The sequence below is a fragment of the Asterias rubens genome, chromosome 16, assembly GCF_902459465.1.
Source record: "Asterias rubens chromosome 16, eAstRub1.3, whole genome shotgun sequence".
Taxonomy (NCBI): Eukaryota; Metazoa; Echinodermata; class Asteroidea; order Forcipulatida; family Asteriidae; genus Asterias; species Asterias rubens.
Genome location: NC_047077.1, coordinates 6,072,459 through 6,099,610, shown reverse-complemented (window position 1 = coordinate 6,099,610; position 27,152 = coordinate 6,072,459). Strand labels below are relative to the sequence as shown.

Below are 27,152 nucleotides of genomic sequence, written 5' to 3'. Positions count from 1 at the left end.
TCAAAGAACAGAAGTGAAGTATCGGTGTATGGGTAAAAACCAAATTAATATTCTTCATCCCGTTGCATTTTTAATATCTATTATATCGTTGGGTACCCACTGCCAAAACATAGGATTCGAACTGCCTCTAGCTACCGGGCAATCTTGGTGGTCTAGTTGGTAAGACACTGCTCTAGAATTGCAAAGGTCGTGGGTTCGAATCCCACCCGAGTAATATGCCTGTGATATTTGTTCACAGGACTCGGGAAAGTACTGGGTATACAGTGCTAACACACCGGTGTATGGGTAACAACCAAAATTAATAGAAGTGAAGTATCCACGCTCTGTTAGATGCAAATAGATAATGAGAGGTGAAGCATACAAGAGTTTATTGATGAATGGTCAAAAAACAGAGGTGAAAATTCCAATGTGCCCAGCCATGGGTACACTATAACAATCAACAACAGATAAATATTGGGAACTCTTTGCAGATCTTGTATGCCACAAACTCAACAAAAGATTCCATTGCAAAAGAAGTTATATAAAACCGATCCTCAAATAGCGGATCCATGAAAATTTGTGGATGAAAAAAACATTATAAAAGGGCAGAACGAACAGGATAAGACCGTCCAAAAAAGCAAGTTTGTGAACTTCACTCCCATGTATTGTTTTTACGCATTGAATATTGTGTGCATTGTTACATATGTGCTAGTGAAAAAACTTGCAGGTGACCCTCAAAAATAAGAGAAACATGTGTTTAGTGATGTGCATTTTTCCCATTTTTCATAACGAATGCAGTTGATTGGTTCAAAATGGTTGACTTACTCACTGAACAAAGCTAAGGAGAATATAGAGGGCAGTATTTACCTATCATGCTGCCCAAAGAAGCGGACATCCAGTTGACCATCTTTCTCTCTGATGACCTTGGATGGCCAGAATGGGAAACCCTGCAGCCTTGCCCATACAAGCTTATGGGGATCTCGCTGCATACAAACAACACATTAATATAGAAAATCATTACAAGAACGATTTCAAGAACGATTTGCTTTTAGTCAGAAATACTGAATACACTGTTTCAGTTCTAAAATGTAATAACGATGTCAGCTAGACCATGGGAACTTTGTTTACAATAAGCGTGACCTTGTACATTCTTTGGCCTTTTAACCAGGCAAGATACTGCAAAGGTCATATTGAAAAACTTACATTTTGTGTCATAATTTCCTTATAAATCCAGATGTGGAAATTAATAGCTGAATAAGTTTTAAAATGTGCCCCCTTTCATATCAAAATTTGATAAAAATTAGACAGAGCAATCTCCTAAAAATATAGTTTATTTTTGCTTTCTTCCATTGAGCTTTGTATAAATCGTGCAAGCAGGAAGTCACACATCGTCCTTGTTTAACTGTAAAGCACTCTGAGGCTTGATAAGTCAGTCTATAAATCAAGTACTATTATTACATTTTACTTACACAGACTTCACAGAACCATTTGTCTCGTTTCAGACAAGCTGACAAATAGCAATCTGGACATATCTCTATCTCCTTCACCTAAAATGAAATAAAAACACCATAGACTGTAATCACATTTCAAATTAATACATGACTATTTTTCAACAGGCTTGTGTGTTTGAATAATTAATTTTTTTAAAGAAAATTGCAAAAATATATAAACAAAACCGTGAAAACTGTGAATCTGGTTTTACCCATAGGTATCCCAATGTTTAGTTTGATTATGCATTGTCATCATTCAGCCACCATCTTGGAGATTAATCGGTGATGAAACACAAAGATTTGTTCACTCGGAGCAAACAAGTGGCAAATGAACAACCTGACCTTTGACCTCTAGCTCACACTTGTTACTTGTAACTTAAGAAAACAACTGCAATGTGTATTACACTACAGTCAACTTACCTCATATTCACATATCTTGATGATCATTCGTGCACTATTTGTAAGCTTGTGATGCGCTGTTTATTATAAAAAAAATAACCAAAATATTTACTTATTTCAGCTCATAAATGTTTAGTTCTGTATAATTTGCATACAGCTAATGTCAAAAGTCATATCATGAGCTGCATTCCAAGGGACAGTAAATAAAATGTTTATCCAGTAATGGCAGCCCCTTTGCAAAGAGTGTGAATTTATTGGCTACAATTCCACAAGAATTACCAGACTAAAAAGAGTATTGTTTGAAGCTTTGCATGGTGTGGATAAATATAAAAAAATATAAATAAATAGTGAACTTGCGGGTACAACCATGTGAAAATCTCTTTTGTGAAGTGATGGCTCTGAAAAGCGCCGATGAAGTCTCGACGTATCTGACAACAGTATACATGTACTCTGCTCATCTTCACTATTAAAGTGATCCAAAGTTTATAATTCCTTGTACAGCCACATGCTAGCTTTGCTTATGATGACACAGTCCTTTTAAAGGATTCGGGTACTTTTTCAAAATTTCCACAGATTTACATTAAACTTACAGGGTTTGAAGATAATGATAGTTGAAGCTTCCCTTCAAATACTACTAACTGAGGGTGTGTAGTTTTTTAGAAATGAGTAAATCAGGTCACACAATAATTTTCGTCTTATATTAGCATGTAAAATCCCATTAACCAGTTATGATATTATACCAAAACCATAGCATAACTGGCTAATAAGCTTTTACATGCTAAAACTGAGACGAAAATTACTTGTTTTAGTCATTTCTCAAAAACTACAGCACCTCAGTAAGTACAATTTCAAGGGAAGCTTTCTACTATCATAATCTTCAAACTGTGTAAGTTTAATGTAATTCTGTGGACATTGTGTTTTGTGTTAGGAAAAAGTACATAGTCCTTTAATATTAACTTACATCCATTGAACACAATGCAGTTATGCAGGATCCACTTTGCATCCAAGAGAAATGCTTCTGTACTCCCATACATGCGCTTCTTGATGCTCTGCAAATACAATAGTATATGAACAATCTCTATATTATAACCCATAGAGCATGCCTTAGTATAGCCTCCCAACCAAACCATTATTTGGTATGACACCGCTCTAGAATTGCAAGGGTCATGGGTTCGAATCCCACCCGAGTAAAATGCCTGTGATTTTTTTCACAGATCTCGAGAAAGATCTGAGTATAAAGTGCTAACACACCTCGGTGTGTATGGGTAAAACCAAAATGATCAAACCATTATGTTGCATGACTGTATCAGGGAATCACGTTGGCTCAGTGCTTTCTTTCCCTGCCTTTCACCTCTTCGGATCCCAGTTCGAATCCCTACTCGGATAAGAGCCTTGAATCTGGATTGGGTTTTTCAGGCCCTCCCTACTTGCTTATGTTTTGCCCTATAAAATTGTTCCTCTCATATCTAAATCTGAGCATTTCTCCTCATTTCCTATTCATCTTGTTATGGGCGCTAATAGACCCTTCCCATATGTAAAATGCACACAGCGCGTGCGCACTAACATTTTGGTTGGCAAAAAGAGGGAACATCACGGGGATAAGATAGTCCAAAAATGTGTGGATTTTTTTGTTCTCCTCTGACGTAGGCCCTATTGAAAAAAAAAAAAAAAAAAAAACGACCGACCGACCCTCCTGATTTTTTTAGCCAAAAGGGCAATAAAAAGTTTTTTTTATGCCTTATGGCAAGTCCATAGTAGGATTAGTCACACACTAATAATGAGTCCAACCTTCTCAAGTGTTGATAGATCCATTGGATTGAACACAAACTCCTCATAGCCAGGATTCTGTTGCAGGTTGACTGGCTTCAAGAAAGGCTCAGCCTGAACAAACAACAACAACAACAACAACATTTAGGTTGTGATAATTGCATAAATTTTGTTTATCAAATAATATGAATTCTTTTTCAGCCAATTAAAGTATCATCTATGATTTAATGATATCAACATATTGCTACAATATTCTTTACTTAATTTTGTTTTGATTTTGTTTGTGTTTTTATGCCGAATAAATAATAATAATAATTATAATAACTTAGTAATTCTTGTAGTTAATCATTTTAGTTAAACTGTTTGGCAGTACCTCCTCGATGTTTGCAGTTAGCACTAGGGTTTATTGAATAAAAATGGCTGATTAATAAGGAAACTGTGGATATAATGTGGGAACAAGCACACTGCCCGAGCGGCTCCTAGGAACTTATAACAGAATAAAACAGATTTCTTATGCGCTCGGGAGTTAACGGCCTGTTCTGCAAACTATGTAGCACACCAAATTAAATCAAGAACCATATCTGCCCTCACAGGTACCCATTTACCCCTGGGTGAAGAGAAGCAATTACAGTTTAAGTGTCTAGCCCAAGGACACAAATGTCTTGACAGGCATGCAAACCCACATCCTGATGTCACTATTATTATTTGAACTATAAATAGTTTAAGACAATCATAATTTTGAACGTTCACTGGTATATCATCTTGAATATTAATTTGCTGAGTCCTACTTACCCCTGAGTGTCTCATTCTCTTGAGAGCAAAGAGTAGGAGTTTAGCCAGTTGGTCTAATGTGAGCGATGCCATGGCTTTTGACTGTGAGTCAATACACTCAGCATTGGTTGCTCTCTGCAAAATAGAAGATTGATATTAAAAAGTTGAAGTATCATACTACACAAATCTACAGTAAGTAACCACTAAACATAGTTTAACCACTAAACTATTGTTAAGACATTTAAGTCAACAAGTCATCTGTGCATACTGAGGTTTTCCCTACTCCAGGTTCTAATGTGTGTGTGATTTCATCTAAACTCCTGTAATCCTTAGGAGCAATTCTTAACTTGCCGTACAAATTTGTAAGTCCTTTTGACTAAAACCATAGCTTGACTAAATGAAACTAGCCATTGCAAAAATGTAAAACCTGTAAATTGCTGCTAAGTTGTTGTTCTCCTGCATTAAGTACAGCATGCAGGTATGTTCAGGCTAACAACTGCACATTATATTAAACAAGCATTCATAAATACCTCAGACAGTTTCGCTATTCCTATTGGTGGAGAGCACGTCACGTGGGTGTGTATAAACCTTTGTTTATGACCAGTAAACAGTGTTAATTCTTGGGCGTGACACGCGACCTTGCACCTGTTCTTTTAAGACAGTTTCTTCATTCCTATTGGTCGAGAGCAACTGCTGAAACAGTTGTGGCAGATAACGCGATACGCGCGACGCGCACAGCAATCCCTTATTAAGAGTTGTTTACCCGAGGGCGGCGGAGGGCTTTACCATTTCATAGCTGGAGGGGTGTTGTGTTGAAACAAATCATTGAACAATTATAATTTTTGCATATATTTTTCTTTTTGACCAGAAAGTGATGATGTTTTTGACCGAAAAGTTATTTATGAATGGGAATCAAAGTGTGTTTAACCGGTTTCAACTAGTAGTATAAACCCGCCGAGGCCTGGTTCTTGATAATTTACCTTGACTTCGTCTTGGTAAAATTATCAAGAACCAGGCCTCGTTGGGATTAAACCACTAGTTGAAAACCTCTTCACCACACATTGATTCCCTTATTAGTTATTAAGGTTCTGAAGTTTCATACTACGTGTACTGCTTAAAAGCACTTACCGCACACTCAGGACAGAACCAATCCCCATATGGATCCCCTTCTAGCTTAGCACATTTAGGATGATACACCCTAGGGCAAAGCTCACAGCAAATGACCGAACCTTCCTTATGGCAAACCCAGCAATAAAAGTCATTCCTTGAATCCTGCCGGTTAGAAACCACATAAAGAACATAGTCATTAATAATAATATTGGGTTCTAGCGCTCAGGTCCGTCACGCAGTGACACTCCAACATTTTTACCCCTGGTCACTGGGCCTTAAATCATTCCTTAAACCATCTCAGCTCCCTGGGGAGTATACAGCCTTGTGCAACGATTGCGCTACTCGGCTAAATCAATCACAAGAACCATCTCTGCCCTCACAGGTACCCATTTACCCCTGGGTGGAGAGAAGCACTTATAGTGAAGTGTCTTGCTCAGGGACACAACCGGGATTCGAACCCACACTCTGCTGAACAGAATCACCAGAGCTTGAATTTGGTACTCTTATCCTCTCGGCCACGACACCCAAAATTAAAGGCACGTTTTATGCTAACAGTTATTTTGAGTAATCATTACTCAAAATAACTGTTAGCATAAAACTTACTTGCTACCGAGCCAACATGGAGCTGTTGATAGTATAAAACATTGTGATAAATGGCTCCCTTTGAAGTAACATAGATAGAAAGAGGTAATTTCAGGCCGGTGCACCCTTAAAAAAAAAGAGCTGAATCCCTACATGTTGTAAGAATGATCGTGTACATCAAACATGCGGACGTTGTGCATTTACGCTGGTCGAATTGGGGCACCCCATTAATCAAGTTACTATAGGCTTATCTCACATTATTGTAGTTGTACATTACTGTTGCCAAGCTTATTACGGGATTAAACAAAATATTGAAGGAAAAAAAAAAATTATGAGAAAAAAATATACATAAAAATTTATTTTTTTAGACAACTGAAAGCACACAAATTTGTGCAACAAGGGTTTTGGGTCAACATTTTTCCGTAGAGGTTTTGTGGTATACCCAGGGGGTTCGCAAGAAAATCCATTGGGCTGAAGCATCCAAACAGCTAAACAAGCTAAACAAACCTTTTCTGACTAGTATTCTTCCTGTTCGTTTGTGTTGAATTTGGAATAGACCAAACAAAAATTTGTTTGAAAAAAACATTTAGTAATCTTCAACTTGATTTTTTGCTGTCAGTTACAGTACAGGTTTCATGGCACGGTTTCCATGCTGGACCAGAGATTGTCTAAGCTACAGTTCTTACCTGGTCTCGATTTGAGCGATTGATCTTTCTTTTCTTGCTGGATGGAGGGACGTAATCTTCTTTGTGTTTGACATTCACCTTGCTACTGTTGGGACTGGAATGGCTTAACTTCCGCTTCTGAGGCATCTTTCCATCTGTATGAAATGTAGATTTAGACTACTTATGAATACAAAAGGCCAGCATGATTCGTTTTTGAAAGGGCAAGGGCACCAAGGTGTTTTCTTCTAGGTAGGGAACGGGTGTACATGAGAAAATTGTAACTTTCTACTGGGGCATTTCAAGGGCCCCCAGCAATGACCAGGGGGCATCGAGACAATGGCCTCTATTGCCTCCGAGACCCATCAGGTTATGTTGAAACCGAAACAGTTTGAAAATGGGAATATTTTTGATGCGGGGTTATTACAATGTACATACAAAATACACATGAAATAAAAGCCAAATCTGTTTACATACACCGACCTAATGGCGTGGTCAAACCGAGGGAACAATCTTTAAAACCCTATTATGGAAATCGAGGAGCAAACCTAAGTTTCAATGACAACTGAAAACCAGTGATACCACACCGTCTTAAAAACGGGTCTTCTTGAAATAAGAAACAAATCTTCTTTCAGGAAAACTTTGTTTTTGACCCTCCTAATAATCTTCGTAGAAAATCTTTCTATCGGGAGTGGCACAAGAAATGATTTCTTGAAATGAGATTGGTTTCTTATATATGTCAAAAATACCATTTTTAGCAGCGCAGTTCATTCCATAATGGAATTTCTCAGGAAGTTTAAGGAGCCCAACCTTTTAAGCTTATACTAAAGATTTGTTGCCAGTAATTGACATCAACTAACGACCCCAAGTAGGAACTGAATGACCAATATTACCTTATGCAAAAGTTTTCGGTTACACTATATAATGGTTATCTCTCAATGAGTTGGGGTGGTTTTGAAAAGAAGCGTATTCTCTGATCGTCTTCAGGAGAAAAATATTACCTTTTTGTGGTGGTTTATTTGTAGCATGCTGGATCTTGTCCATGTCAATATCCGGCTCACGCTTCATCCTGTTGATATAGAAATAAACCATGGTTAGGAAGTCATATAGTGTGTAATGCAAGGTCTACAGCTCATCACAAATACAATCATATTATAGCAAAGTATCTTGAAAATAATTTATAGATTCCAAAAACCCTTACTCCCATTACTTCATTACTACATGGTATCTAACTTGTCAATCTGGTTATTGCGCTTAGAAACTTCCGTAGTTAGCGCTCGAATGTTGTAGTTATTATTATTATTGTTATTATTATTACTGGAAAAGCAAAGAGCAAACCATGGGGTACTCAAGGATAATCTAGACCAAGACCTGATCACAAAAACAGGAAGCAGTAAAAATAGTGCTTAGCAAATTCATGTTGCTTTATAGCATAGCTCATCAGAATCTTTCACTTGTAAGCACTACATTCATAACATCCCAACACAATCACAGAAGTTGTTACCAGCAAAACATTTGAGATCATATAAATGTATATATGTCCAAAATCTCAATGCACATTATACTCATTGCAATGAACAAACTGTAAAGCCTGGGTTTACACTGTACAGATACATATGCAAATAACTGAAATGCATTGAATTTTACACAACCGTTGTGACATTGAGTATGCCATTAACACAGTGCTGTATGTCATAGGGATTGTATAATGTAGAAGCAATTCACTGATTTAGGCCTATAGCCAGTAATGACAGTTTTCTCTCAGTTCAATGATTCCATTGGCATGTTTTGCACAATACCCCCCACCTATAGCCTCCACTCCTTATAAAGGATGACATAAACACACTTTCAAATCAAATAGATGAAAACTGTAAATGGGATGTCCTCATAATGTTCGTGTATAAAGCATGAAGACTAGAAGATCGTAGCCCTTTTAGTTGTAAAAGCTATATTCACAATCGTGTTTTGACAAAATGCACTCGTGAAGTCGACTCTGCTCAAAATACCCCGCTGTCAGACAAACATTTCATCACTTGCGTGATCACCACAGCGCAAGCTTGTACACAGTGAAAACTAACATGTTGAGTTTTTTTTTAGCGGTACGCTCAAATGCTTTTGTGTCATACATATACCTCATGGGTTTATTAGAGTATTTCCTTCGGATGGGACGTAAAGCCGTTGGTCCCATGTGTTGTGTAACGCATGTAAAAGAACCAAGTGCACTTATCGAAAAGAGAAGGGGTTCGCCCCGGTGTTCCTGGTTGTGGCTGCTTAATGCGCCGTAGCACCTTGTAAACCCTTATAAGGTGCTAAATAACTGGGTCTCAGAATTCATCACTGCAATAACCTATCTTTCTGAAAGTTTGTATATACTCAGCGCCTTGAGTACCTTGTTTGGTAGATACGTGCGCTATATAAGACTTCGATATTGTTATTATTATAATTTGGGGCTACATGTCATTCTGCAAATGACAGACTAGCCATAAACACAGAGTTACCATTACCGTAATCTTTACATCAATGAGGGATCAGTATACATGTATTACCAATACTTTTAGGGAAGTCAGAATTTTCTTGCCTACCAAAATTCAAAATTCATGATGAATGTTCATGTTAAATAGACCTGTAGGCCAGCTGTGTCCAGAACTGTTCGCACTGAGATTTTGATTACTCATAATGTCAGCAAACACCTGCTGATGGTCCATAACAAACATAAGTGTCATGTACGTACATAAACATATAGTATGCACCTGTTGTACAAATGTAGTGAGATGCCTAAAGGGCAAAAGGACACTGGATGTAAGTATCCCTCAAAATGACAGGCACATATCACATGTAGGCCTATCAAAGACCATGCAAGTACACAAATTGTGCAGTGTGACCACCATGGAGGCAGAGTGACCCCAATTAATGACCATTCAAGGTGAAAAAAAATGCTGTTCAACAGACAGTGTATAGGTACGAATGTATGCAGATCTAGCCTGTCACAAAGCCTGGTGTATGGATAGGGCCTATGTCATGAATACAATAAAATCTAAACCGAATCACACCATAGGCCTACACAGTCGGACAGTAGGGATCCAAAATGTAGTGGTTTGTCATTCCCAACAGCTTGCTGGTGCCTGATGCATAACACAAAGATATGGATTGACACTGGAGACCTATAATTAACCACCTCCAGACTACCATCAAAACAGAATGTTCAAAACAACAACCCATACCCAAATCATGCTTATTTCTGAACTGGAATAGCAGAGGGAAAAAAAGTTAGTGCCTAGACTTCCTCATGAAGAGAGAGAATGTCGGATTAGCAAAACCACCAACCCCCCAAAACTTGTCGAACAAGTTTTTATTATTTTGCCTTGCTAAGCATATTATACATGTAGAGGAATGCTACTACAAGTTATAGCATGGAGGTAGTTGGCCTGTCAAAGTGTACTGCCATGAAAGTACAATACACAATCTTTCTGGTTAACTGTGTAAAAACAATTGTAATGAATAAAAACTGTATAATGGTAGTACCATACTCATCACTTCACGCAAACCGTGTACAATTAACACAACTTAAGTCTCCAAGATGGAGACAGCAAGCCTTTTTATTGGAATCCAACATGGAGACTACGAGTCAAGCAGTCTTCCTCACAGCAGCCACTTGCAGCACTCCAACTTCCTGACTGTGATGGCAAATGCCCATCCATGAAAATAGATCAACTGCAGTTGTTTGCATAATGCATAAGGTCACGCCAACAACAGTGAGTGTGTGGAAGGCGAGGTTAAACCTGTCAATCATTCTCCAATGTGGTCACATGACTAGTGATCCTTTGTGTGGTTGGCTGTGACTGTAGCAGCTAAGGAAGTGGGTGAAATTCCACAGGCAGGCATTGCTGGCGATGGCTATAGAGCTGCAGACAGTCAGGCAATGAATGTACACAGTATGGGAAGATATGATGGGGCATGCATATATAGCATTGACAGGCACAGTCTTAGAGCTTAGAACATGCCAGGAACAAGTGTGTAAATCATACATTTTGCAAACACTATAAATTTAGTTAGTTAATTCCTCTAATGGTTAATTCCTTGCTCTATAGTTAATTACTGCATGCATATAACTTCCATCATTTACAATTACAAACCTTGAGAACAAAGCAAGATGAAATATTTGTTTTTTTACACCAGACTTTTACTCCCGGAAACCAAAAACCTAGAGTTTGTTCACAAACTCTCAATGTCTACTTTAGTTAGTTAATTACTGCATGCATATAACTTCCATCATTAACAGTTGGGGCCAGCAAAAGAAACAAAAACCACTCACTGACTCTGCAGATGATGAATTTACACACAAAGCCTATAGGACCACATGTTCAACACCATGCATCAAAAACCAAAGCAACCAAAACCAACGAAATTGTGTGCCCATTGTACGCCTTGGACCAGTGTTACAACGAGACATTGAAGTTTGTAAAATAATCTTTTGAGCGTATGAATCAGATTGCTATAATATTATCCCTTTTTAGCTCATGTCTGTTTTCTCTATTTAAACACATCAGTGCAAGTATGTAGGTAAAAAGTACAGTACATCACATGTCTTGCTGTAACCATAAAGCCTTTTCATACTTCCTGCGAATGCGAATGCGATACGAATGTTGACGTCACAAATTCGCAACGAATATTTTGCAGCAGTTCAACTTTGCTCAACTCACTTGCGAATATCGCTGCGAAAGGAGGGTGATGTCAAATTAACGTCAAATTCGCTTCGCATTCGCAGGAAGTATGAACCGGGCTTTAGGCTGCAACCACAGTAGCTTTAAAAACAGCAACCCAACACAACATTTCTAGAAATTATGAGTGTGACATCAGCATAAATATGGAGCTTAAACTTTGACTGTTAGAGTGTCATTATGAGATCTTAGCCATATCAAGAGCGAGCCCCAGACGTGGCAACAGTGAGAGGTCACAGACAATTTTTTTTTTTTAAATTCAATTATGTAGGCCTAAACGATCTCAGACAAAAAGTCAAGAGCAGCAGCCAACCACATTTACAGCACAAAATTTAGTACATTGATGGGTAGGCATAAACAACCAACAAATACTTTGTACATATAAAACAACATGTACACTGTATGCCTATACTCCTGTACATATAGACCTAATGTACTCGATTACAACACAAAAAAAATATTACCAGAAAAGGTATACACATGTACAGTACATGCACGTCATCATGTCCGGCCCAATGTAAACCTGATAGGTATAGCAGAATTTTAAGCATTTAAACAAAGTGTATTTCACATTGAAACGATCTGAAAGAACTTGACGTTGCATCTACATGTAGCATCTAGGTGCACACTTATTCATCAATGGAGATTGTTGCATCACTCATCTGCTTAGAACTGTGACATGGGGGGGGGGCGTATTGGGAATAATTACTTTACATACATGATGGGCCCCCTTGCTCACAGAAACAGGTGGACCATTTTACCCCTAAAAAGTCAGCATACATGTACATTTTGTCGACACTTCAGAAGTGAATCCCAACGCTTCAGTCAGAAGTGCTAAACATACCCCCAAAAATTGTTCGAATTGAAACACCTCTTTGATACATTGCAGTTGCATCTGCTGGATGAAGTGTTTGTTGGAAGACAATTGTGTCCTGTAAGTTAAGCCATGGATTGTGCAGTTTGAAATCAAAACATTTTATTTAATCACTTTTTCTAGTCAAGTGTTCGAAAAACAAGATTTTTGTGAACCACCATCTTTCAGAGTGCTATACTTAGGGCCCTATATAAACACTTTTATACAAATAAAATAAAGCTTGAGCAAATACCGGTATTATGCAGGTCACTGTAGCTTACAGTACATAATTAAGCTGGAAAGCATAATTTGCTATCAAGACATGGCCAGAGAAATAACTTACCTTTCATGCCTTTGGTTGAAATTTTACCAGCCAAAAAGAACTTTAAGTACTTTCTATATAAATGGACATTTTTAAAATGTTAAAAATTAACAATTTTTTTTTTTACTTTTAAAAACAATCTTTTTAAAAGTTGGGCCCTGTACATTCTGTTGGGATTTATTCTCTAGGTTTTAAGGAACTCTTGGCATTTAAGGATAAGCAAAATATTTGAGATTAGTAATTGTGGACTGAAGTCATAACAACAGTAGCCTGAAGCTCGGTTCATACTTCCTGTGAACACAAATGCGATACGAATTTTGAAGTCACAAATTCGCAACACATAATCCGCATCAGTTGAAATGTGCTCAACTCCTACGAAACATTTGCTGCAAAAACAGCCATGTGGCGTCAAAATGAACCGGGCTTTAACCTGTTTTAAATGATTATTAACAAGAATAATTCTCACCCTGCATTTGGTCTACGTTTCTTGCGTAGGGCCAACGGAAGATCAAACTGACCCAAGCCAGATGATTTCCCAAAGTATGTCTTGTTGTGTGACAGGCCAGACCCAAGCTTCATGGCGCCCGACTGACCGACCGCTTTGCTGAAGATGGACTTCCTTGGTGATGACATGATGGGAAGATGCTTGCTGGATGGCGAGTTAGCGGAGAAGAATTTCCCAGACATGGATTGGCCAGAGGTGAATCTTGATGGTGACTTGCTCGCTCCAGTTGATGCTGGTCGAGCTTTGGGTGATGCCACACCCTTGGCAATGGTTGTTGTTGCCTTGGGTGTGATTGGGCTTGCTGTGCTTACTTTACTGTTCATCTTGATGAGAATGAAGGGCTAGATGAGGCAAGGGACAATCATGAAGGCATCCTACATGCAAACGCGCATCTCTGGAAAACAAGAAAATTAGATTGAGAATCATTAGAGAAACATAATTATAATTAACCATTCTTATAGCGCATCACCGTGAGGTCCCTTAAGTGTGAGACATAATTCATTTACGAAGCACTACACAATGTATGTAATGAATTACAAGGAGCTGTGGCGCAATACCTCTCTTAATATTCATACCATTCTAACCCAAAATGAGGCAATTGGCACACGATAGTGATGCCATGCACGAGTGTTAAGAGAAGTGTACATGCTGCCAATCAAACCAAGAACACCTCGGCGAGCCTCTTCTCTTAACAATAAGTGCACTGGGTTCTTTTTTGTGCACTCACAACACACAGGAATGGTCCCATCCGAAGGACGAAGCAATAGGGACATGGGTGTCACAACTGTGGGACTTAAACCCACTGCCAGAGTTTGTATGCGTTTTAGACTAACTTTATGCCAACTCTGCATTCGTGGTTGCAAATTATTGTTCTTCATTGGAATCATAGCCTTATTCTTGCGAGCGCTATGACAACCTTATTAATAAATAAAAAAAACTAAGTAAATCATAATGTAATTAATACTAGATAATTAAAAGCACCTAAAGTGGGATTGATGGCAGCTAGTCTGAACCCTTCCAAAATCCCATAAAAATTAAGATCAATAACATTCAGTGCAGCGTTCGTCCACAACTTTTTAGTGACTGCCCCACATTTCACTTTAGTCTATGTCAGAACAGTCCATATGTTTCATTTTATGGGAATTCTTTTCAACACTGAACTAGACAGCATAACCACTTGGGGAGAGGTTTGACTGCATGGTCCCCAGGTGTTTTAACACTGCTGTGTATCCCATTTTTTGGATAGTTTGTTTTTGGGTGAGCAATCTTGCACACAGATTTTGAGTTCTGGTGGCTGACGCAGTCATGACAATGTCGGTTGATATCTCGATCGCAGCACTGGTGTCCTTGGACAAGACACTTAGCTTTGAGCATTCTTAGACTTATGGGCAAGATGCCGAATTATGAAGAAGAATTCACGCAACTTAGGACAAGAACATTGCTACATCTACACGTGTGATTTTGTTCAGAAAGTGCTAACACTTAAAGTTTCTAATTCACATTGTCGTATCATACTCATACTCACCACTCACCAAGGTAAAACGCATTTGGCGCCACCAAAAAGGTACGCGTTAACCATTGCGGATACCGATGCTACAATACATAGCGGTGCTAAATATACATGCGCAGTGCAATTTGTATCTGATATGTGCACAGCAAACATTGTAAAGTGTGACGCCATTAGAAAACTTGAAATTTTATGATTTTAGCAACATATATTCTATCTTGAGACTTATAAACTATACACTCAAACCTTAAATACTGAACCAAATACTATCATGGAGGTAGGTTTTTATCAATGGTGACAATTTACTAACTTAATTTACAAATTAAGACGTGAAAAATACACTATGTGCTGCGAGTGTTAATGTTATTGCCTTCAGTAAAACCTTGACAAAACTTACAGCTTGAACAAAAACTCAGTTCTGTAAAATGTTTCTGAATTTACAGGCTCAAGCTTCCAGAGACCCTCCTTCACCCCACCATGCACAGTCCAGAGAGAGATTAAAAACCCCAATGGCCACATTCAGCTCCAAAAGATATCATCAGCAGTGTGTGTGCACTTAACTCATTGACAAAAGGCAGCATTTGCATGGTAGAAAGGCATGAGTGCATAAAGGGTCAAAGGTCACGTATGCAAATTAAGAGGAGTGGTCTGTGAATGGCTGGTGTGTGTGTGTGTCCATTGAGGTACATGGCCGCTGTTGGATGGCATTCTTTGTCTGTCAATATACGATGTGTAATTGTACACTCTACGCTGTGGCTACATTTCTATGCAAAATGTTATATAGTAGTTGTATGTTCTGAATCTTTTCAAGTGATATACTTCACTACATCAGGAAGGAGGAACAAAAATAACAGTTTTTATTACACATTTTGGTACCCAAGCAGGTCCTTGAGGATCCGGGTGATTATTTCATTCATTTTGTCCATCATTTGGGATTGTTTAAGAGTTTGAAAGTATTGATTGGCCTACACATTTTTTTGCGTTACATGGCACCGTCTTTCAAATCACAGACGAAATTCTTTTTCTGAGCATTTTTCACTGACGCAAAATGTAGAAAAGACAGATACATCAGAGAAAACCAAATGCTATTCAAGTGTCCAAATTTCCCAAATGCAAATTTCTCATAAAATAATTAACTTACATCGAACCGAAAGAAAAAGTAATAAACAAATAAATACATGTATCCGTCTCAGATCGATGGAACACCATTATGAATGAGTGTAGGCCTTCAACCACTACGGAAGGGACAACCTCTAGTGTTCCGACACCCTTACATGTATGTTCCGACAACTCTGTATTTTCACCTAGAACCTTAACCCTAACCCTGGGGAAAATCACAAGGTGTTTTGGGAACATAGGGTTGTCCGAACATAGGGTGTTGGAATAGGGTACTATGAAGTGGCTTCTCGGAAGCTACATGTATTGGAGAAAACAAATTGTTACACGACTCATTGTATCTCAAAATAGTAAAGCCATGGTAAAGAGCATTTGTGGCAACCAAGTAACAAAGGTCAATATAATAATATTTTGTCAGTCAAAGCAAAGACATAATTTGATAAGATTCTTTGTGCAACAAAATACATGGCAAGATAGCACCGACCGTGTAACTTTCTGACTTCATTCGATAGGAAAACTGATCAGGCCAATCTTTATCTGATTAATATTTTGCAGTTTATGTTAATGCTGTTGGTGCAAATAGTTGCATCACCATTAAAGCCCTACATTTGTACAGCTGCATTGAAATTGTACTATCTAGAAAATCCTGTTCTGAAACGACTACACTGGCTCCTTATCTCTCAACAAATCATCTTCAAGCTGATGCTCATTGTCCACCAAGCACTTACCGGGTTAGGCTTCCCACTAACTACTACAAGGTGCTACGGCGCATTCAGCAGCTACAACCAGGAACATCGGGGCGAACCCCTTCTCTTTTTCAATAAGTGCACTGAGTTTTTTTTACATGCGTCACACAACACATGGGACCAATGGCTTTATGTCCCATCCGAAAAGTGTCTTGCTTTAAAGGACACAAGTGTCACGGCTGTTAGGAATTGTTTACAAATGACCACAAAGATCTAATTCCAGGCCTGCTCCTAGCATCAAGATAGAGACTCAACTATAGTTGTACTAGTTTATTAATGATAAGATCAATAAACACAAACTGGTTAGTTACATCAATTCCATATTATTTAATATGAAGTCAGTTAAATTGCTGTAAATTCCACATGTTGTTTTCCACACATTGACAATAAATAAATTATCATAGAATTACACAAAGCGTTTAGAAATTAAATACAAATTACATTTCATTCATTCACAATAAACCACAGAATGCTACGTACAATGCTACGTAAGTAATGTTACCGACTGATAGTAGTTTTATAAAAACCACATTGCATGTGCTTCAGTAACTGACAAATTCATCCCTTGTGTTCAAAACACAACAGAAAAGGCACACTATACAGGACAAATAACTTTACTACACCTAGGCTGTTTTAGAAGTCAAATTAGTCATTACTTTGTTGGATACATGATTTGTACATGACACATCAGGGTTATTAATTGAGATTGTACAACCAAAAAGTCCTGATATATCTGTATTATTTTTGGAGATTAAACCACTTGATTCACAAGGAGTTAATAAGTGAATCAGGGGATTCACAGAAACTGCAGTTGCCACAAATTGTGTCTGTAGACGCAAATATGTTTGGGCAGACTAAAGCCCAGTTCACACTTCCTGCGATTTCAAAGCGAATTTAGACATCACAGGGCTGCCCTTGCAGCGAATGTATCCCATTCGAATAAAGTATGAACCAGGCTTTACAGCGGAAGTTTTTTAACGCCCACAACTACATGTCAAACAATGAGATTGCATCAAAAAAACCTGTATCAGGAAAAGTGAAACAACACAGGCCTGATGCATTGAAAATCACAATATCTGCAGGTCATTCATCACCGTCATCCAACAGGAGAGAAGAAACCAACTGTGGTGGTGACGATGAAAATCATGGTCTATAAGTTCACACGTGCCTGTGCAAGACAGTGTATCAATAGCCCAATCCATCAAGTTCTACCCTTAAACTTTTCCAGCAGGACCAGTCATCGATTTCACCAAACTCTTCCTAACTTTGGATTAATCTTAGGACTTAGGGCGAGTTCAGTTCTGTATTCGAAGACGTAGGACGCATTGAACCCAAGTTAGGACGGGTTACTCGTCCTAATCCTAGGGTTTCGTGAAATCGGCTGCAGTTACATGTAGCTTGTCATTTCACGAGTACTATTTCAAATAGGATTACTTTCCAACACTGAACTAACCAGCCCGGACCACTTGGAGAGAATCTCTACTGATCCTCAGGTGTTTGAACTTGGCGAAAGGACCGCTGTTAATGGAGACTACTTTTAATGCACTGACCGTTCAAAGCCCTCAATACACAAACAACAAGTCAAAAAAAAAGGCCGACTTCGGATTACGGCGCTGTGCAATTTGTTGTGGCAGAGCAAGACAAATAATATGTGATGCAGGGGGCCAATGATAGACATTGCTACATGAACATGATGTGCTTGCTCTATTGATTCTACTCGAGCACAATTTTCACGAACCTGAATACCCCTTCCCCCTGTCTATACTCTTGTTACGATCGATCTTTACAACTTTGGATGGTCCTCAGACTTTCAACAAAATTGAACTGTTAACCTTGTTAAAGGCAGAATAGTTACTCAAAATAATTATTCAAAGTAATTATTTAAGTAATTACTTAAAGACAGTGGACACTCTTGGTAATTGTCAAAGACCAGTCTTCTCACTTGCTGTATCTCATTATATACATAAAATAACAATCCTGTGAAAATTTGAGCTCAATTGGTCGTCGAAGCTGCGAAGATGAAAGAAAAACACCCTTGTCACACGGAGTTGTGAGCTTTCAGATGCTTGATTTCGAGACCTCAAGTTCTAAATTTGAGGTCTCGAAATCAAATTCCAGGATAATTACTCCTTTCTCGAAAACTACTCCACTTCAGAGGGAGCCCTTTCTCACAATGCTTTATACTACCAACCTCTACCCATTACTTGTTTATACCAAGAAAGGTTTCGTGCTAATAACTATTTTGAGTAATTACCAATAGTGTCCACTGCCTTTAATTACTTCCTTTAATTACTTAATTAGTTAAGTAATTATTCAAGTAATTATTCAAAGTAATTACTCAATTACTCAATATAAAACATTGTGCGAAACGGCTCCCTCTGAAGTGCCATAGTTTTCGAGAAAGAAGTAATTTTCCACAAATTTGATTTCGAGACCTCAGATTTAGAACTTGAGGTCTCGAAATCAACCATCTAAACGCACACAACTTCGTGTGACAAGGGTGTTTTTTCTTTCTTTATTATCTCGCAAGTTCGACGACCGATTGAGCTCAAATTTACACAGGTTTGTTATTTTATACATATGTTGAGATACACCAACTGTGAAGGCTAGTCTTTGACAATTACCATTAGTGTCCACTGCCTTTAAGCGAGACAGAGTAACAAATGGCGAAGTAAAAAAATGATGACCATTGCATTTAATTTTGTATTGCATCACACCAATTTAAAATCATTGTTCCTCAATTAAATTTCATGATTTTATGAAACCGGTCTCAAATTATGTAAGAATTCACTGATGTATGCCTACTTTGTGTACTTTTCTCCAATCGCTATGATGAAGGAATCACAAAATACAAAGCTGTTTGGGATTAGTGAAATACATATGAAGAGTGTCATGGCCGACTGGTTAAGAGCATCAAATTCAAGTTCTGGTGCTGATTCACCGGAGTGTGGGTTCGAATCCCGGTCGTGACACTTGTGTCCTTGAGCAAGACACTTTACTATAATTGCTTCTCTTCACCCAGGTGTATAAATGGGTACCTGCGAGGCTAGAGGTTGATATTGTGTATGAAAAAGCCACAAGCGCCTTACAGGCAGCTCAGGGCTGTATACTCCCAGGGAGCTGAGAAACATTAAAAAGGGATGTTGTTGGCCCTATGACCAGGGCACTAATGTAAAGCGCATTGATACGGTTATTGTGAAATGTGCTATAAGAATTTGTTATTATTATTGTTATTATTATGTAGTGTCTAATTGTTTATGGGGGAACTTCATTGTCCAGCAATTAGTTGTTGGCAAATTGCTGCCCAAAGCAGGGACTTAAGTCAAAACAAGTTGCAGTGTAGGTTTGTTATACATGTACTTGCACAAACATTGACAAAGTGTCCAGTGCATTCCAAATCAGCAATTTACTGGCATGTTCAGGGCCCAATTTAATAGCGCTGCTTAGCGGCCGATTTTGTGCTTACTGTGCGATTTCCATTTCATGGCGCTGCTAACCGTAAGCACATGAAAAAGCATGCTAACCTTACGGTGCTTACCGCACAAAAATAAATGAGGTCCCAATGCAAATCCATAGTAATCGCGCAATATGGCCACCCAATTTTTCTGCTAACCTGTGAAATACGCCTGCACCTTCGCAAGTTTTTCTGCGACAGTAAGCATGAAAATTTGCTTATCGTTAAGCAGCGCTATGAAATTGAGACCTGGTACTTGTACATCGTATGTAGTGTTTACACTGGTTTATACACTCAATAGTTGACATTCGAATCCATACTACTTAACATAAGTAATTGCAGTCAGACCATTAACATCAAGAACAGCATGTCTTATCAAGTTCAACTCATCCGCAATATTGGCCAAGATTTCATTTTGATTCTCCATGAGTTTCAGGAATTGTTGGTTAAAGTCTGGAGACTTCCCAAAGACCCCTTCATCACCTGCGGTGGTTGCTTTCTGTGTGTGCTGTTTGGAGTTGTTTCTTGCATTCTTTTCTGTTTGATGAGAAACCCCTGTTGGTACTGTATGCCTCACTCTGTACGGAGTGTGTTCTCTGCTACCCATACATGTAGTCTGCACATCGTCATTATTTTGAAAACTATTGTCTTGTATCGCGGCCTGCTCCACAATGTTTTGAACCATCTCAGGTTTAGGTGGACTTTTCTTTGGTGGACATTCAGCATCAGATCTATCCGAGTTGTCCACTAGTTTACGTTTCCTAACGGTACTTTTAGTGGATGGTGTCTTGGAGGAACTTGTCGATGCTTGTTCTTCTTCCTTGATATTAGCAATCTTCAAAGATGCAGACAATGACATAGACTCTTTAGAGCCCAGTGAATACATTTGATGATACTGTTCATACAGTGAGTAGACTCTCTCCGATCCTCTGAGTTTACGTTCAGGTACGTCCTCCCCATCCACACAGAGCTCTGCTTGTAAGATGATATCTCTGTACGATCGCCCGGTCTTCTTTAGGAAGTTCTGAACGATCAGTCCACTTGCTCCGATGCAGCTGCCGATCATGTCGTAGAACTCGTCCATTCGTCGGAGTTCCTTGGCGATCAGATAGTCTTGGTAGGATTGGAGGAGGACCTTGAAGAATGACTCCACCTGCTCCAGACTCCATAAAAACCTGGATGCCATTCTTCAGCTCTGAATTATAAAAATTGAATTCAAAATAAATCGTTGATTGGTTTTAGCAATAGTGTCATAGTACCAGAAAGTAATCAGCTCTGACAACTAATACACCTATTTAATTCAATCTATTCAGAGATACAGAGTATATTTTTCAGTTTCATAATATATTACTGTCACACCACGAATGAGATATGATTTTGTGTAATGTTGTGCACTCACTGTAGATCTACAAATAAAATTAAATTCAGATGGTCATAATCATTTAACTAAATTCAAAATAACCCATGCCAATTTTACTCTTTTGACACAATAATATGACACTATTAGGATTGGGTAAAATTGTCTGTGACACACCCAAACCAAACAGCCTCTCTTAATATTTATGCATGACGTCATAATTCTGACCCAAAATGAGGCTATGGGTGCACTTCCCCTATCACTTGCAGTGGCTGCGCCCATCGCCTCGTTTTGCGTTAGCATTGTGACGTACCTCATGCATAAATATTAAGAGAGGCGTATAGTGTCCTCCATCCCAAAAAGGTGAATGGCTTCCGCAGTGGCTATGGTCAAAACACTGAAGTCATTATTACCTTGAATCAAGCATAGCCATTATGCCAAATCACTTGCTTTGGATACAAATTGAGATAGTAAGTAGGATCAACCCAGATTTTCCACACATTTGAAAAACTTCATTTTGAGAATAAACCAACAGAAAACTTGACTAGTGCATGTACCAGGTACATGTAGTAGATCATAAAATGCCATTCCCGCACCACTTTCTGTCATTCCTCAAAACCAATTAAGTGAACATTCTAGACTACCCGACCTGAATCTGCTTCTGAAATCAGAATCAACCATAAAGTCCTCCTAACCACTGATTAAGCATTTCAACAACATCATGATAGTTAAGATGCACTTAAAGAATTTTTGAAAGCAAATGAACTTACTTGGATGTGACTTAATTGCCACCAGAAGTTCGTCTGTCTCACTGTTGATGAAAATGACAAAAAAATCCAAGCGAGAAGCTTTCACTTCAGTGTGACCGTGCAACGAGCCGGCTATAATATAAATGTCTGTGTGTGGGTTGAAGAGCGCTGCACGAGTCAGAATTCAGAGTAGTCCGCGTCACGTCACCCGTCTGTCGTTGGAGTCAAAAGTCCTTCAAGAAAACATACAGTATAAGTAATCTTTAATATTAAGGCCTTTTCACACTGCATGACCAATGATGTCATACCAACCCTACTCAAGAGGTTGGTTGAGAATTGTCAATCTCTTCCCGGCTCAGGAATTCCCTTCCCCGTAACATCCGGGAAGCCAACACACTGGAGCTGTTCAAAAATAGACTAAAAACTGATTTATTTGTTTACTCCGGCCATTTTGTTTTTGCTTGTACTGTGTTTTGTATCTTTGTCATTGCATTGTTTGTTTGTATGTAAATTGTAAAGCGCTCCGATCTTTGTGGGGCGCTATATAAATGATTACATTATTACATTACTATTATTATTATCTTCATTGAAAGTACTACACTGTAGGGTAATTATCATTAGCAGTAAAGACTGCAGTGAACAAACTAGAAACCACACCCGGTTCTACATGTAAGCTACCTAAATTGGTACACACAAGTACACCTAGGCCCCACTTTTTGTGTAATTCCAGCATTTGAATTGGCTTTGTGCTAGACTACTGAAACTGTATTGCAAATATGTTTGAGTGATCTTTGTTCACTACACAGTAGTGCAAAAGACACAAGAGATGACAAGAATTTAGACCAAAGGCCATAAGGCCACTGCAAACAGCATCATGTATGCAGTAGAGCCAAGCAAACTTCAGAAGCTGATTATGTGTCATCTAAGTACAGTGAAGCTCATGAAGTTCATTTTTAAGTAGGTCATAAAGGAGCAACAGTGTGTGATAGTGGATCCTTTTTCACTTCCACACAATCAGACAATACATGTACATGAACTACACATTTGATTCAAACTCAGAGTACAAAGCCATATTGCGCTTTTGCTTTTCCCAATTGTTAACTTTGGCAGCGTGAAATAAGCGTCCATACAAGATTCAAAAGCTACTACAACATATGTCACACACAAAAAAGGGGAGGGGGGGTTCACCTGGAACCAGTGCGAGTTCACTTGATGTTTAAACCTGAACCATGTTGCAAGCTTAGGAAGTCAACACAGGTCTGACCTGTTAAGAATTTGATGTGGGCTGGTCAGACATACAGTGAACTGCGAGTGTGAAAAGGCCTTAGCATTTTTTAGTCAAAGAAGCGGGTTTCACAATTAATCGATCGAAAAACTAAACCGGATGACGAGAGATTAACCAAAAACACCAAAAACGCTGCAGCCGTATAACACAGTTTTACTGAACATTTGAATTGAAATAATAGGAGTCAACAAAATTGAGCATAAAATAAAGATTCTTAAAACCATGAAAACCTATTGAAATTAAATGCACATTGTTTCATACTTTCTTATTTTTAATTAACAAGGTATTCACATATTCCGACTGCAACAAGGTCTGAGCTTTGTTTATTCCGTACAATACAAATCACCAATAACAGTCCGAAGTCTGAATGTTACGAGACTTTACAAAAGAAAACAAACAATATGAAACAGATTTTAGGATTTAATAAACAACAGTTTCTCTAAAAAATTAAATAAAGCGATTTCACAAGTTTGTGGAATACGAATACCCCAACGTACACTTCGTGTGGTCACTTGACATAAATGTTGCACCCACACTCTGCATGCCCCAAACAACTGATTTGTGAATGGGACACAAATGTAATTGAGTTTCACCATGCATGTTGGGAACTTTCCTTACATGTATGTTTACCATGTCTACCTGTATCATACTGATTTGATGTGTGTCCGAAAACAAAAATACTACTCAATCAAACTCTCTGATGTAACAAAAACACACTTGAAACCCCAAGTAAACGAAATATATGGCTTATGCCTGACAAAAGTCAAATGATCACAAATAAAATTCTGATGCATCCAATTTGAATGGCTAAGATTATCAAATCTGTAGCCGTATAGGCCTACATGTACATGTACAATATCCAAATTTTACATTACATTTGATCCAGCTGATCGCGCTTCTGCCATTGCTATATATTATACATTCAAGATTTCAAATCTTAGGCTTTGTCTGATTTTATAATACAATCAGTAGACGGATGCATGCGCTTTACAGAAGGTACGAAGAGACGAAGAAAGATGAAGCCTGATGAAAGAATTGACCATGAGTAAACAGCAGAGCTTGTATCACAGGTGGATCTGGCAAAGTCATGCTGTAAACGAGAATTAAAGTTGGGGGTCGAAAATATATGATCCGATGATATTCTATGCACATCACATGGCAGACAAGGGCCTCGTTTTACAAATGGCACCCAATCTGAATAACTGGTGCGTTGTTTACTCCTTTTATTAAAAAAAACGTCGACACCTAGGTCCTAGCCACAGCTGCGCAGGTGTCAACATTTTTATTTAAAAACAGCAAAATATCAAAAAAGGATGCTGTTGAACCCACAAAGAGATAGAGGCGATGCGTGCGCAAGTCATGCAAACTCAAACTGCCCCATATGTCTTCCACGGGTGCCGGTCACTTCAGCACCTTGCAAACTCGGCACCTGCAAACTCGGCACCTTGCAAACTTGGCACTTACAACCTCGGCACCTTGCAAACTCGGCAACCACAAACTCGGCACATGTACAAATACAAACTCGGCACCCAGTTGAAAAAGTTAGATTTTCACAATGTGATTATCAGCCCCCAGTCCCATACAAAGTTTGATCCTGTTATAAGTTATTATAACACTTATTTTAATTATCGTACAATTTCCCAGAAAGTAGAAGCGAAGTTATAGCAAAATAGCACGGGACGGAAAAAATAACACTGAAATTAAGGATAATGTGCCCCAAACGATCTTTGATCTTTCACGCACAGAACTGTCGCAAGTGGTCCGTCGGTAAATTAGTCCCCGGTCACGGCGCCTTTCGGCAAATCACGCTTTGTTAAAAGCAAAATTTCATTGAAAACCGCGCATTAACCAAATTAAACAAACCCTTTTTTTAAATGTTCAAAGCCCATATCATAAAAAAAAATTGCACCGCACTTTCACCGACATTGACGCAATCAGCCTAAACAACATTTAACAAAAACTTGTACGAGACTGAACTCCGTGCGGCGCCACGGTAAATCATCCTGTGGGCTTAAATTTTCTCGAAAGTTCGGAATTCTTATCAACTCCCATAACTAGTGAATTTGCCATGAACAACGTTTACAAAGCTACTATTATCAAACCCTTTTTTATTGTGTAATTACACCTACGTTACTTTATTTTAACCACTTGACTCTTCGAGGTTATTTTTGCTTAGTGCCGAGTTTGTTAGTCAATAAAAGGCCGGTGCCGAGTTTGTATGGTGCCGAAATTCTTGGTGCCAAGTGGGTGCCGAGATTGCAAGATGCCGAGTTTGCAAGGTGCCCAGTTTGCAGGTGCCGAGTTTGCGAGGTGCCGAAGTGTCCGGTATTCCCTTCCACAACGCATTGTCAGATTGTGGTTCTGAATCACGATAACTCACAAAAAGGCTGACCGTGTTACTGTTAGTTCATTTATATCCGCATGCATACGAATTTTGTTCTCAACGCTTTTCATAGATAGACCAACTCGCCCAATCCAAGGCAATGTGTCCCTTTAACAACAGTGACGGACACAAACTAAACTAGCAACCAGAGCATCAGCAAGTGACACACATCTGACACTGACCATTCACCGACACCAGTGACATCTCTGATCTGAGTGAGACTGCGGATGTCGGACACTTCGTACCTTTGCCACTTCGTACCCTGGACACTTCGTACCTTCGGGCCACTTCGTACCATACCCAAATTGGTCACTTCGTACCGTGGGCGGGGTACGAAGTGACCATCAGATAAGTCACTTCATGAATTGTTATTAATGTCTAAAATGTGAAAGTCCTTGTCAGTGTGAAGTTTAAAATATCATAATTTAATATTGTAACATTCGTGCGGATCATTACGTCATCCGATGTTTCCGGATATATAGGAAAAGATGGAATACCAGTTTTTAAGTTAAAAGTATTTATTTTTAAAACGTGTTTTACTATGATTTTGATTACTATGATTTTTATTATGATTTATTTATTTGATATGGACTGTAAAGTGAAGTTCATTAAAAATAATGATTACTGTTAAAAATATTTGTGGAATATCCTTGGGGTTGTGAAGTGTTTGGGTGTTTCTTGTAAGTGTTTTTAAGTTGTTCTTAAGTTACATGCTTTCAGTCGGTATTATGATTTTTTGTATTTGAAATATTGATTTATTAATTTGATATTAGAAATAATTTTTGTTTCCTTTTTGTTTAAATAATGCACTTATGTAAAATTAAACTTGACCGACAAATTGAATTTTATCTCTTTTTGAATATGTGTGGCTCTGAGAAGAGCCGGTTTGTTTGTGGTATACACCGTTTAGATGGCTGGACCGTTGAGATGGCTACAAGCTGACAGGAGGGACGAATTCGTTATGCGGCCTGACTCGTACCTTCAAAAGGTACGAAGTGTCCAGGGTACGAAGTGGCAAAGGTACGAAGTGTCCTGACACCGAGACTGCATGTGTCGTGTGTGTGTGTGCACTCTCATCTCATCCAACTCAACCCAATCCACAAAAAATTTCAATAACCCTATCCCAAAACCCACAAAGAGAGCTCATCCCAGTCTCTCAAAGTCATACATACCATTCATTAAAAGTGCAAATCTTGCAAATTCTTGAATTGAAAACTTCATCAGGTTACTTCATTTCTGCTGTTTTGGAGTTTTCCGCAGAATTAGAAGAATGCAGCATGTGTGATGTTTTTATTGTACACACCATTGCATTATGGGAAGAGAAGCCGGCTATAGCTTCACTGCGCATGCTCCAAACTGTCTCTCTATTTCAATGGTAATCTGCTATCAAACTGCTG

At 38.6% G+C, this 27,152-nt stretch overlaps 2 protein-coding genes across 6 annotated transcripts in view; both read right to left on the bottom strand.

Annotated features, from left to right (window-relative positions):
• LOC117301159 (protein kinase C-binding protein 1-like) overlaps nt 1–27,071 on the bottom strand; it is a 37,571-nt gene extending 10,500 nt beyond the window's left edge. For 3 of the 5 annotated variants that reach the window (XM_033785055.1, XM_033785057.1, XM_033785058.1), the window contains exons 1-11: nt 15,063–15,216; nt 13,120–13,552; nt 7,762–7,829; nt 6,785–6,918; nt 5,535–5,678; nt 4,428–4,541; nt 3,657–3,749; nt 2,830–2,917; nt 1,890–1,945; nt 1,449–1,526; nt 847–962 (exon numbers count right to left, since the gene is read on the bottom strand). In XM_033785055.1, the coding sequence (XP_033640946.1) occupies nt 847–962; nt 1,449–1,526; nt 1,890–1,945; nt 2,830–2,917; nt 3,657–3,749; nt 4,428–4,541; nt 5,535–5,678; nt 6,785–6,918; nt 7,762–7,829; nt 13,120–13,481 (1,253 nt within the window). In that variant the 5' untranslated portion in view covers nt 13,482–13,552; nt 15,063–15,216. Of the gene's footprint in view, nt 1–846; nt 963–1,448; nt 1,527–1,889; nt 1,946–2,829; nt 2,918–3,656; nt 3,750–4,427; nt 4,542–5,534; nt 5,679–6,784; nt 6,919–7,761; nt 7,830–10,282; nt 10,410–13,119; nt 13,553–15,062; nt 15,217–26,927 lie in introns of those variants that run through there. The other 2 variants (XM_033785056.1, XM_033785060.1) reach the window with 2 other exon arrangements.
• Nucleotides 19,704–21,176, bottom strand: LOC117301160. The gene has a single exon (XM_033785061.1). The coding sequence runs from the start codon at nt 21,165–21,167 to the stop codon at nt 20,301–20,303; it is 867 nt and encodes a 288-aa protein (XP_033640952.1). The 5' UTR covers nt 21,168–21,176; the 3' UTR covers nt 19,704–20,300.
• Nucleotides 27,072–27,152: the final 81 nt, after the last annotated feature.